General features: G+C 38.9%; 1 protein-coding gene across 1 annotated transcript in view; it reads right to left on the reverse strand.

The window, feature by feature from the left end:
* Window positions 1-13,685, reverse strand: part of NUP58 (nucleoporin 58) — a 39,505-nt gene that overhangs the window by 22,953 nt on the left and 2,867 nt on the right. Inside the window, exons 2-9 of the mRNA XM_017831571.1 lie at window positions 11,937-12,187; window positions 10,753-10,887; window positions 8,383-8,493; window positions 4,983-5,007; window positions 4,469-4,534; window positions 3,543-3,717; window positions 2,154-2,233; window positions 1,390-1,508 (exon numbers count right to left, since the gene is read on the reverse strand). Of these exons, the coding sequence (XP_017687060.1) occupies window positions 1,390-1,508; window positions 2,154-2,233; window positions 3,543-3,717; window positions 4,469-4,534; window positions 4,983-5,007; window positions 8,383-8,493; window positions 10,753-10,887; window positions 11,937-12,187 (962 nt within the window). The remainder of the gene's footprint in view (window positions 1-1,389; window positions 1,509-2,153; window positions 2,234-3,542; window positions 3,718-4,468; window positions 4,535-4,982; window positions 5,008-8,382; window positions 8,494-10,752; window positions 10,888-11,936; window positions 12,188-13,685) is intronic.

Raw genomic sequence — 13,685 nt, forward strand, 5'->3', positions numbered from 1 at the left:
CTAAAATAAAATTTTAGTATTAAAAGGGAAATCTCAAAGATTTTGACAAAATGAGGCATCTGCTGACAAAAAAATGCTTTTCTCAAAGAAGCAACGTACAAAAGTGGAGGACAGAAGAGTGCTGAAGTGGTCTTTTATTGTAAAAAGATCAGCTGCATTTTCTCTGAAAAATGCAAATAATAGCTATCAAGTTCTTGAAGATGCATGGTCTAGCAATGATTCTTGAACTGAAAATGTCTGCCTGTCCATAGGGGAAATTCTCCATTATAAAATCAAAAAACTGTGGAATTAGTGTCATGCCACCCTGCAGGGTTGTGAAGGCAGTGGTGTCTAGGAAGACTGGCCACAAGTTTCCAAAGACTCTGGAGGCAATTTATTGATACTGAATACTAGACAATTCAAAATTTTCAGGACATTCTGAGTCATGGAGGCCTGCATGGTAAACTGTGTTTTTCCTGTATGGTAAAGGCTACATATGCAATACAGTGTTGACATCATTTGTTGACAGTATGCTCGTACTGGCACAACAGATTGAGCCTTGTCCACACAAGCAAGGAACCTTTAGATTCTAGCAGAAACTGCTGAAAAACCTTAGGAAAATCTGTGAAGGCATCCCTCTCATACTCTTGATGAACAAGGCGGCCACACAGAAAAAGAGAGGACCCTCTTTTCTGGGTCAGGAAAGAATATTTTCTACTCTGGAAGCTAGGTCTACACAGTCCATAGTTAACGTACCATCTTGTGATGGCAGGATTTTCAAATATCATTTAGCACAGAAAGACATGCACTTGAAATCACTGCTTATTGCAGGACCTGTATCTAAAATGGCCCAAAAGATAAAACTGTCTATGATCACAGGAATGGTAACCAAACAGTAGAAAACTACTGTCCAGAGGTCAGTATTCTTTAACCAGAAAGGTTTTCTCAAGATTGAATGACGTGGCAGCAAACAAGACTAAATTTTCTTAGTCGATCAGAGCTGAAGGCAATACCAACAGGCTCCAAACTAAGGAAAAGTTCCCATTTTGATCTGGAGCTGGCAGAGGAAGCACTCCTATTTGCCTGGTCAGACAGCCCAGTGCAAGACAGAAGGTGCCAGACATCACCTAGATGCTGGAGGGAGATGTGGATGTCAAAACAAACCAAGCTTACAAATCGCACCTCAGAAACTGGATCCATCTTCAAAAGCTCAAGAACCTTTATGAATTTAACCTTTAATTTCAAATCCTTACATTGAAGAACTAAGGAATACATCTGAACACTAATTTCTGTACATTAAATGAGAAAAGCCAACGATAAGAGAGGAGAGAGATTAATTACTAAGTTTATGTTAAAGGTATAAGTTTGCTTAATTCTTCATGTATGAAAGATTAAAACTGAAACGTTTACCTTGTGGAGTTATGTGTGAATTATTTGCTTGAGTAGCAAGATGATTTTCCAGTTCTTCTATTTGTTGCCTGTATTGCTGCAGCTGTACTTCAAACTGTTCGACCAAGATTCTGAAGTAGCTAGATGAGTAAATCAAAGAAATTGTATAATTATACTTCATTATTCTGCCAATACTTTTTATCTGATCTGTATTAGCTGCCAGTTTTCATTCAATTCATTGCAGTGTTATGTTCTATGACATTACTGACATCACTTTACTACTGGAAGTCTAAGACACTAAGATAAATTAAATGCAGAAATAAAACACTGATTCTATGAAGCACTCTATGCTATAAGAAGCAGAAAAAAATTGTAATAGGTTCACAGAATCACAGAATGGTTAGGCTGGACTAGATGACCTTGAAAGGTCCCTTCCAAATCCTTTCCCATAAGTATGGATATCTTCAATGAGATCAGGTTGCTCAGAGCTCTGTACAACCTGACCTTGAATGTTTTCAGGGATGAAGCATTCACCACCTCTTTGGGCAACTTTTTCCAGTGTTTTACCACCCTCGTCATAAAAAAGTTTTTCCTAATATCTAGTCTGAATCTACCCTCTTCAATTTAAAATCATTACCCCTTGTTTTAATAGGCCCCCTAAAAAGTCTATCCCTGTCTTTTCTACAAGCCCCTTTTAAGTACTGAAAGGCTGCAATAAGGTCTCCTCATTTCTTCTCTTCTTCAAGCTGTATCATTGACTATTTTTACGAATAACAGCAACTCACTCTGCTGGGGCTGTATTTTCGTGCTGAAGACCAGGAGGAGTTTTCTGAGTTCGTAATGCTATTTCTGCATTCTTTAGCTCCTAAATAAATAGGGAAAATTAATAAAATATAAGGTTCTGTATGGAGTGTTCAAAAAGAAAAATAGCTAGGACTCTACTATTCGTTCACATAAAGTATTTTCTTCATATATTTACATTAAAATCGTGATAGAATCTGACCAGAATTTCTCCAAAGAACAGACTGCTAGAAAGTTGGAGAATTGCAAATACTAACAGAAGTTTGGGGAAGGAAAAAAAGATAGCACATACTGAAAGCACTTTAAGCACTCAAAAGTTGAGAAAATATTACACTAAGCTGTCAGAGACAAGATCTTTCTATTGTACTTCAGAAATATTGTTATAATTACTGAGGACTAGAGGGGAAAAAAAGGAACATTCAAGTGCAAGGAAGTAACACACCTAAAAGAGAAGAAACAGAGCAAGAAGGATTATTTTATCTTTTAAAAAAAATATTAACTAGTTTAGAAAAATGCTTCTCTATGGAAATGATCATGTTATGAATGATAATTACAGCATACACTTCTGTTTAATATTTCTAATAACTCTACCATTAAGAATTTCTCAGTGCCTGGTTCTGTGAGTATACTCAACTGCATCACGTACAGAAATACGAGAATATAATTAACAAGTTTTTGTTTTCACAGAAAACTGTTGGCAAGGCACAACTAGAGAATAAAATACAGAAAAAACATCAATGTTTTTACTTTAGAATAAAATATTACTTATTTATATAGCAATACTTGACATGCTAGATGAAATAAAAAGTGGTACAGAACTTCACCTGAAAAGCATTTACATCAAAACTCAAGCTCAAACTGTCTGCAAGGCTAAGATGCAGACTGGTGGACAGAGCTGTGACTCAAGTTCACTAAATGAAAACTAGTGCTATTTACGATATTTTGGTTCCTGAAATATTATGGGGTGTTTTTTTGTTTGGTCGTTTATTTTCAAAGTCATCAGAAGAACACATACTTGCATTTTTGCTGCTCCGGAGTCCAGCGCGTTGTTACAAATGTGTCTTCACGAGCAGCTGAATATATTACTGAAACTGAACTAAAGTGGGCACACATTCCCTTCTGTTGCCTCTGCTAGGTAGGAATGCTTTCCTGATTAAAAGTCATTTTTATTGCTGTTGTACTTATCTCAAAATACTGACTTCACAGATTTCAGTCTCCCCCGGTAACTTCAAATAGATCAGAAGTGATTCAATTTTTCATTTTACAACTGTTTTAGTTTGGAGGCATGTGTTTACTGATAAAGAAGGCTAGTTATCCTACATGAAACAATCAACATACAAACTCTACATAACAAAATTTATATTCATTTATACCTGTGCAGTTTCAACTTTCAGCTTGTCAATATTAAGAGTGTTTCTCTGTAATCCACTGGCAACTACAGACAGAAGCTGTTTCAAAGCTTTAATGTCTTCTTGTACTTTAAGCATTGCTTTAGAGGACATTCTACTAATTTCTTCCTGAACTTGCTTTTGTTCTTTCACAAATTTCCTGGGGAAGGTAAAAAGAGGGGGGTGAAGAAGAAATAAACATAACATTGAATCTGAAGTACCCAACTGTTTACCTCTTGGTCACATTACTTGAACAGCTACTGTTTTTTTTCAAAACCAAGTACTGAACAGTAAAATTACTGTATGGCACAGTACTATCTTAACTCCTAGCATGCTAATACTGTAAAAGTACAAAACAGAAAAACAAACCCCTCCCCCAAACCCTTAACTTCAAATAGCAAGTGTTTAAACATGTTATGCTGAATGACAAAGATATTTTTAATGCTCTATATATGTAGTAATATATATCATCTATATAAAAGCAATTACTATTTTGAACTCACAAATACAGTGACATGCAGCCAAGTCTACAACCCGTTCCCTCCCTGCCTGAGGGAAGGCTCTTTTGCAGTTCTCTACTCCATGTGAGAGCCACAATACACATGCAATATGGACATAAGGTTCAATACTAACTATACATGTGCAACAAGCTTAATACTCCTAGAGAGAGATGGCTAAGATTCTAAGGGCATATTGTTGGGCAGGTCCATTTGCATAAATGCATGAAAAAGAGAGACTGAAAAAAAGCCAGACTAAGACTTCAGCTACTAGAATTACCCATCTACTCTGTTCTCAAAGTTGACCTGTCAAAAGGCCTTGGGCTCCATGCAGCCTCCAGTAGGGTGTTCCTGACATAGAGCATCAACAGTACTTCAGCTAATCAATTATCACAAATAAAAGCCACTACTTACTGTAGATTTTCTACATCTTGACAGATTACTGGAGGTAGATTTTCATCCTTCAGTGCTTTGTTATCTCTATGAGAGACAATGAACGTTTAGATGGCGCTTTCATATTGCCAAACATTTTTGCATAACTACCAAATATCACTAAAACATTCAAGTGAGTGATTAGTTCTGCACCCATTGCACAAATGTTGCAGCTAGGAATGATTAGGATTAATGCACACTACCGATACCATGCCAGGGTCCAAGCCTGCGGTGTAAGCATTATACACATTTGCAGAAACCATTTTTCAGACCAGATGATCAGCCTACAGCAGCTGCCAAAAAAGCTGTAGGTATTGCATTTAAAGGAAGAATTGCCGCATTTAAAACGACGAACCAACACGACTAAATTGCTCATACTGCAAATGTTGGTTATGTACATCTACTCTTTTTTCAATATCAAATCAGTAGAAGAGTTAAATTTTTTTTTAGCTGTTTTCTAATAAGACATGGACTGTAAAGAAAATCTGACACTTACTCTGGTCTTGTTCCTGTTTTATCACCTAGAAAAATAAAAACTGTAGGTCAGAAATAAAGCTTTGAAGAACAAACAAAACAACCTTAATAAGATTTTAGGGAAGAACTAATGACTACATCTGCTTGGTTTCTCTTGATAAGCAGAACAGATTAGACTAGCCATAAAAGAAAGATTTAATTTACACCCCCTTCACAGATAACTATCTTTTCACAACCAATGCTTCAACAGTTGAGGTGCTAATTTCTTGGCACACCGAGTAACACAAAACATCTTTTGGCACTGTGTAAGTCACTACAAATGCATGAACAACTGCAGTTGCATAAGAAATCTGTTCCTGTTTATGCAACCACAACTCACTTAGACCTGCACCCAGGAAACATTCAAGTGTTTAAATTCAGCAACAGCACTTTCAAGTACAAAGGTAATGAACGTTTACCTGCTGGAGTTCCCTAAGAATTCTGCTACTTCAGTAATGAGGTTTTACAGAACTGAAGATGTTACTGCTTATCTACCATCTGCACACTCCAAATCACACATCTGTGGATCAAGATGCCAAATGCCTCCAAGTGACAGAACACAGCTGAAAACAGTATCATGAATAACACAGATCATGACTATTTCTAGTTATGGCCAAGGGCAGTAATTGCATCCATACCACAGCAGTCTGCTAGGAAGAACACTCACTGGCTTCATCTTCAGCTGGATCCAATTCATGTTCTGTCTTCGCTCTCAGTGCCACCAAGACAGAAAGTAGCTATGCAGCTAATGCTAGTGCCACAAACTAAGTTTTAAGTTGCACAAGTCAGGTGCTCCTGCCAGGAGTAGCTACTACTTTTAGAAGCAACATCTACTTAAACTGTCTACAGACTGTCATCCACTACATTAGAGATCCTGCACTCACAACCATTCCTTATGCCTTTGGCTAAGGGAAAAAAAAAATAATCTATAGCAAGTTGGAAGGAAAAAAAAGTGGGAGGGATAAACACCAGAATTTAGGACTTTCTCTGCTGATAACTGAAAAATTAGGCAGGAAACTAAATATGCTTTGCTTTCTCCCTCCAGCCACCTTTTTCTCTTTTTTTTTTGTTTGTTTTGTTGTTGCTGTACATCAGGACAATACTTATAAAGTAAAACATGCAGATTTGAAATCAGATTTTGCTACTTTCTGGGCAAGCAAGTGCTTCAGATTTTACATTTTTTAACATTCTTTTTAGCAATACATGAGTAAAAATTAGAACAGCTTTTTTTTTCCTGCAACCATATTTTAAAGAAATACAAGACAGTCAGTTTTTAGAAGGAAAAGCTTTTATAACCAATTGCAGAGGAAAGAACATAGGTGCTAGTCCCTATCTGCCCTGGGATTCCTAGGGCACTTTTCTTTGCTAGCCACATCTCCTGCTTCCTTTTTTCATGAGGAAAAAAGAAATAAAAACCTCAAAATCATAGAAACCACCACTCAAACCTTAACACAGTTCCTCATACAGTAGTACTAACAAGTATACTGACAGAACTAAGTCATCATGGCGAGGCTTCGCGAACGAAGATTTGGGAAGGCTCTATCCACATTTGCTACAGGCACACTGGTGGCTTATGAGGCCAATACGTGACAGACATATCCGATTGCAAAAGGCACAGCAGAAAGACTCCTTAGATGGTGTATTCTGCAATACACGGTTCTTTCTGCGCTGCCTTTTTTCCTCGAGAGTGATCCTGCGTGTGTTCTCGAAGGAGACAGCTGCGTTATAGATGGTGTGTCTCCAGGCCTCCCAATTTGAGGCCAGAGTAGACCAGTTATGGTGATCAATATGGCCAAGGCTGAGATGTTGTTTCAAGGAGTCCTTGTATCTTTTCTTCGGGGCTCCTCTCATGCGGCAGCCAGTGGCAAGTTCACCATAGAGCAGGATCTTAGGGAGGCAGTGGTCCTTCATCCTTGAGATGTGCCCTGCCCAGCGCAGTTGCGTTCTCAGTAACATGGCCTCAATACTTGTGACAGCTGCTTGCTCTAGAACAGATGTATTGGTCACATAATCTGACCAGTGGATGTTTAACTAAGTAGCAGCACCTAAATAGGGATATTTGTCAGGGCTGCTTAAGCCAGCACTAGCCATTATGAGAAACACTCCTAGATTAAAACAAAACCACAAAATACAGTCTCCTTTGACATTTCCCACTGCTTAGCTAAGAGATCTCTGCTTATCCTGACAGTCCAACTGACACAGTTCCACTCTTCAATATATAGGGCAATTCAGATACTCACACAAGTTTCTCCCCTAAGAGATGAACAAAACAACACTACTACCAAAGTAGATTTTCAGTCTGTGGTTCTCCGGTCCTCATTTCATGACACTTGTATGTTATGGAAGTGTTGTGATATCCCAGTATTATAGTAATGGAAATCCCACAAGTGCACAGGAATCAAAGCTTTTCACCACTCCCAGTTTCGGTAATAAATACCAAAAAAAACATCATGCAGAGCACTCCACTTTGGACAGACAATATGCCCTTTCTTCTACAAGTAAGGAGACCTCTCTCTTCACAACTTATGTTACTCTGTAAAAATGGTTTCATAGAGTTTCTATATTTTTTTTCTCTTTTAGCTATTGGCATACCCAATTCAAAATTTTATTCCTGAATGAAACCAAGAAATTAAATTAACAGCTCTGATTCACCAGAGAAAATGCACATTTTAGAATCAGCTTTAGTTAAGCTTACTCTGGAAGTATAAAAGCAAGACAAATTATTAAGTATCCACATATCAATGCTCAATAGTTCCTTACTTAAGTATTTTGAAGCTACCACAGAAGTAAAGTTTTTGTAACTTGTTATAACAACCTGATAGAATGTATCAGATAGAACTATGCACCATCAGAAACACAGATTTGAAGAATAACACGTAAAATTAGTCCATTTTAATTGTGCAGGCTTTCGAAAGAAGAAACCAAGTTTAAGATCTTTTACAGCTGGAGAACACTGATTTCAAAGCAGTACTTTTCATATTAGCACTACTTAAACAGCTCTGTTCCTCCCTCTAGTGACAATCTGACATAGAGTTCTATAGAAACCTGCGACAGCACCTCAGCGAGCAGCCCTGTGAGTCTTCACTCCCTGAAAGCTAAAGGGTTGAGATCCTGGTTCTCAAGCATGACACTAGCCTACACTTATTTTTACATAAATAAGTTCATTTACATTACATTGCATTTGCACACAAGATCTTGTTCTTCTGTACAAGCACAATATCAAAGAATGAATTTAACTGAAATGCCTTGTAAGGGAGAGGAAATTAAAAGTCGACAGCTTCAATTCCCCACTCCTCACACAATGAAATGGTGTCGTTGCCGTAGTGTTCTGACAATTCTCTCAATTAAAAAAAAAAAAAAAGAATATTTTAAAAAAAACTTACTCTTTTTGTCTGAAGAACTACTAAAGTCAATGCCACCAAGACCTTCATTGGCAGTAGTTGAAGGAGCCGCAGTTGTCCCCAGAGTCAAACCCAAAGCATTCTGCCCAAGTCCTATAAAAAATCCAAACAGCATTTTTGCACTTCAAGTGTTGATAATTCAAACTTATTTTAAACTAAAAGCATATATAAACTTGCTCACAGTTTCAGCGTCCATTTACACTTGGATTGAAAAATATGCAAAATAAGCAGAGAAGAAAACAAACTGCATGCAGTTTCATACAACTTTACGTAAGTGTTTTATGCAATTTCTTCATGTTACTTGGTAACTAATTAGATCACTAACAAAGAGCCAGTTTGAGCCCACTTGATGAAGCTGAATAGCCATAAGTCTGTGATAATATGCACCCCAGGGTCCTGAGGGAACTCACTGCTGATGTTGCCAGGACGCTCTTCGTCATGTCTGAAAAGCCATGGTGGTCAGGCAAAGCCCCCGGTGATTGGAAAAAGGGAAACATCGCTCCTATTCTTAAAAAGGTGAGAAAGGAAGACCTGGGGAACTACAAACCACTGAGCCTCACCTCTGTGCCTGGAAAAGTCATGGAGCAGACCCTCATGGAAGCAATGTTAAGGCACATGCAAGACAAGGAGGCAGTTTGAGACAGACAGCATGGCTTCACTAAAGGCAAATTGTGCCTGACCAGTCTGGAGGCCTTCCATGAAGGAGTGACTGCAACTGCTGACAAGGTAAGACTGACTGTTGTCATCTACCTAGACTTCTGTCTGGGACCTTTGACATGGTCCCAAGCAACATCCTTATCTCCAAATTGGAAGCATGGATTTGAAGGGTGGACTATTTGGTGGATAAGGAATTGGCTGGCTGGATGCAGCCAGAGGTATGGTCAATGGGCTCTATGTCCAAACTGAGGCCAGTGATGAGTGGTGTCCCTCAAGGCTCTGTCTTGGGACCGGTGCTCTTCAGTATCTTCACCAGTGACACAAGCAGTGGGATCAAGTGCACCCTCAGCAAGTTTGCAGAGGACATGAAGCTGAGCAGTACAGCTGACACAACAGCAGGATGGGATGCCATCCAGAGGGACCCGGACGAGCTTGAGAATTAAGTCCATGAGAACCTCATGAAGTGCAAGGTGTTACACCTAGTTCGGGAGAAATCCCAGATTGGAATACAGATCGGGAGAACCCATTGAGAGCAGCGCCGAGAAGAAAGACTTGGGAACTCTTGTGGATGGAAAGCTGGACATGAGCCAACAGTGTGTGCTTGCAGCCCAGAAAGTCAATCATATCCTAGGGCTGCATCAAAAGCAGCATGGCCAGCAGGTTGAGGGAGGTGATTCTGACTCTCTACTCTGCCCTCGTGGGACCCCACCTGGAATGCTGCATCCAGCTATGGGGTCCTCAGCACGAGAAATACACGAACCTGTTGGAGTGAGCCCAGAGGGTTAGAGAGATGCTCAGAAAGCTGGAGCACTCCTCCTATGAAGACAGTCTGAGAGAGCTGGGGTTGTTCAGCTTAGAGATAAGGCAGCTCCAGGGAGGCCTCCCTGTGGCCTTCCAAAGGAGGCTTAAAAAAAAAGAGGGAGAGCGACTTTTTACATGGGCAGATAGTGACAGAGTAGTGGGAATGGCTTCAAACTGAAAGAGTAAGTTTAGATTAGATATTAGGAAGAAATCTTTACTGTGACCATGGTGAGGCACTGGCACAGGTTGCCCAGACAAGTTGTGGATGCCCCATCTATGGAAGTGTTCCAGGCCAGGCTGGATGGGGCCATGAACAACCTGGTCCAGGGGATGGCATTCCGGCCCTTGGCAGGGTGGTTGGAACTAGATGATCATTAAAGTCTCTTCCAACCCAAACCATTCTATGATGGTGTAACTATCTTTCTGTTTCATTTAAGAGCAGTGTTACCAAAACTACAACAAAGCACAAATTCCTCCTCTAGAGCTGAAAAAAACAGGAAGCCATGAAATGACAACATTAACAGTAAAAGATTTTATTCAGACCAAAACCCACCAAAATAAGGAGCTTTCAACTTCTCCAGTTATAGATATTTTTGCATCATTGCCCTCTCCTATATATGAACAACTTCCTTGAGTCAATTATGACAACGACAGATTTCCTTGCATTCTCATTTTTAAAAAGTATTAAGTACAAACACATTTAAGAATAAGAAAGGAGCCAATCATTTCAGATTTAATTTTTATTGTCCATGGACAGCAACACTGTTCTTAACCATAGCACTGTTAAAAATTACAATTCCGCAGGATTAAGACTTTGTATAAACTTATGAATTTGTACAATCACACACAAAATTTCAATGTTTTGAGACAGAAGGAGCAAAAAAACTAACTTACCTGTTGCTGCTGTGCTTGTATTCTGGAAGAGTGAACCTCCTAAACCTGCTAAGGCTCCTCCTAAGGAAAGGCCTGTGGAAGCAGTTGTAGTTGGAGCAGTTGTGCCACCCAAATTTAATGTAAAGCCAGTAGTTCCTGCAGAGAAAGGAAACCAGCTTCATGCAGACACTGCATTCAAATGTGTCCATAGAAATCTCAAATAACTGAAAGGTCTGAACAGCATGTTCATCATAATTGGATAATAAACTCAGACATTTTTATTTTCTTCAGATTCTTCAACCACAGCCATAGACTTTTGAATTATATGTTATTTTGTTATACAACCTCATAACCCTGATCAGTCTATATGTATTTGCAACTATACAGAAATTTTGGCAGTCCCCCCGAACACTAGAGAATCTAGCATCTGGCACAGAATTTATTTTACAGCATAATGGAACTCATAAATGCTACTGATTTTTACACTAAAATGCTGAAATTTTAATGTTTATGCTTAGCATTAAAATATTTACACAAGACACATGATACAAGAACATTTTCATGGTAGTTTGAGCTATCTTCTGGAATTAAGCATCCCAGCTTTTGGTAGGACAGAGAAGAATCAAGTAGAGAAAGACCATAGGCATAAAGGGACAGAGCACAGAGGGCACAGATAGCTGAGCTCAAATGCAGTCTCCTAAGGCTAAGAAAAATGAACTCCAGTCTAAATTATTATCATGCATGGTGCAGTTCAGCTGAGTTAAATATGACAGCAGGTGTATGTCAGTACGAGAAGTAATTTGGAAAAAAACTTATTTCTGCTACTAGTCAACCATTTCAGGCCATCTGCAATAGGTAGACATTTTTCAAACTTCACAGCTGTTGAAAGCAGGAAGCTTTCAACTCGGGGTTAACAATATGAAAAATGATTTTACCTGTCGAATGGCTATTGCTCTTCATAGCTCTTTGCTACAATTCTAATGACTTAGATTATACAGTGTCTACATCACCTGGCATACTGGCCATAATTCTATCTGTATTAGAGTACACAAATTTAGAGCTCAAGAAGCCCAATGAACCTTTTCATTTAAGTACCATAAAATTATGTAAATAATGAAAAAATAAAACATAGAACTGTTTTACAATAGAGATTTCCTGTTAAAAAAGCAAACAAAACCCCCCCAAACCCCTAAACATTTTCCTACCTGCAGCAGAAGTTGATGTAAGAGCAGATGATAATGACAGGCCACCCGCTGAGGTAGAAGTAACAGGTAAAGCAAATGGTGTGGCTGAAGCTGCAGGTTTGTTGAAACCTAAACTAAAGCCTGTAGTAGCTGCTGATGTGGTGGTAGGTGTGCCTAAAAGAAACCCAAAACCAATTATTGCTCTTGGAACATTCTGTTTGAGAATGAATGCTAAATTCACCATCTTTTCTGCATTCTTCCCATTTAACCATCACGAGCACCACAGTGTGCAAGATCACTTGCATCACGTAAAATATTCCCACAGCGCTTTCAAATAAATTTCAGACGTTTATATCAATTGCACAGGCATTTTTAGCTCCAGAATTTCTAGGGATCCAATAGGCTTTAATCATGGACTGGCAATTATATCTAGTGGCAATCTAAAAAAACTGTAACAAAAAAAAAAAAAAAGAGCTTCCACCAAGAGTATCTAGAAGATAATGCAAATATAGGTAATTGGAGCTATAAACAGTATTGCTCAAAACACAGAGTAAAAATTCTCAATTGGATGTGCATACCAAAATGAACGCACATATCCTTTCAATTTGCAAACAAGAAAAACTTGTTGGGATGTTATTGCCACAAACTTTGCTTTTGAACACTTCTAAAGTAAAATAAATAAAAGTTCCCACTTTGTGCTGTTTTCATGGTAGGAACACATTTCACTTTCTAGAATCCATACTCCAAAGTAAAAGAGGAGTGTTGCACATACATCCAGAAACCACAATAGCAAATACATTGTTTGTATTCTCAGTAACTGCTGTTTGTTTTGGATGAAATCATTTCATTCAGCTGTTGAAAAGAACTAATGGTCATGTCCATAGTACTGGCTTCCATGTATGATTATGCATCACACAGTCTCTTCTGGGTTAACAGCTGCTCCTCCCTTCTTCTGCCCATTTCATTTGCTTCTTTATTCAACACTATTTTTCCCATTTATTTATAGTATGGCTTCCTAAGTTCTTTGACTTTGGTGAGTCTTGTAGCACCATCCCCATCACTAACATTTGTGGTACTCGAGCTCAGTTACTCCTCAGACCTCAGCAGCCCATGTTTAAAAAGAAAAAAACCCCAAATGCGAAACAAAACAACTCAACAACAACCCACATATTCCCATATTTGTAATGACAGCTGAAAAACAATCACTCCAGGTGCATCAGAGAAACCAAAAATATTTTCAAAGTCTGTTCCAGTTCAACCCTCTTTATTCTTCTAAAAGAGATAATTACCAAACAGACCTGTTCACACAGAGTTCGTTAGACCAAGAAATTCTGTATTAATAATTCTTTGACAACATATTCTACCTCCCCTCTGCTGAAGGATGAAGCTCACTAGGGGAACATAAAAACAAAGTCTAACTTTGCACCGTGACTGTTGTACAGGAATTGAATAACCCTTTAACAAGTAACAGTGCCCAGAAGTGCAGGGCCTCACTCTGGTTTGCAGCCTTAACTTTTGGGGTGGCATATAAATGCTCAGATATGATCACTAACTCTGCATTACAGGAAAGATCTACCTCCTGGGGTTTTCTTGTGTCTGTATAACATTAAAGGGGCCTCTGGTGGTCTAGTGGTTAGGGTGCAGGACTCTCACCGCTGCGACCCGGGTTCGATTCCCAGCCCCCCGGGCAGATGGAGCTCGTCAGCCCTGTAAGGCAATCCATCTAAGAGAAGGTCACTCTAAACAAACCTACGTCCTGGGGACCTCACT

The sequence above is a fragment of the Lepidothrix coronata genome, unplaced genomic scaffold (genome assembly GCF_001604755.1).
Source record: "Lepidothrix coronata isolate B3197 unplaced genomic scaffold, Lepidothrix_coronata-1.0 Scaffold193, whole genome shotgun sequence".
Taxonomy (NCBI): domain Eukaryota; kingdom Metazoa; phylum Chordata; class Aves; order Passeriformes; family Pipridae; genus Lepidothrix; species Lepidothrix coronata.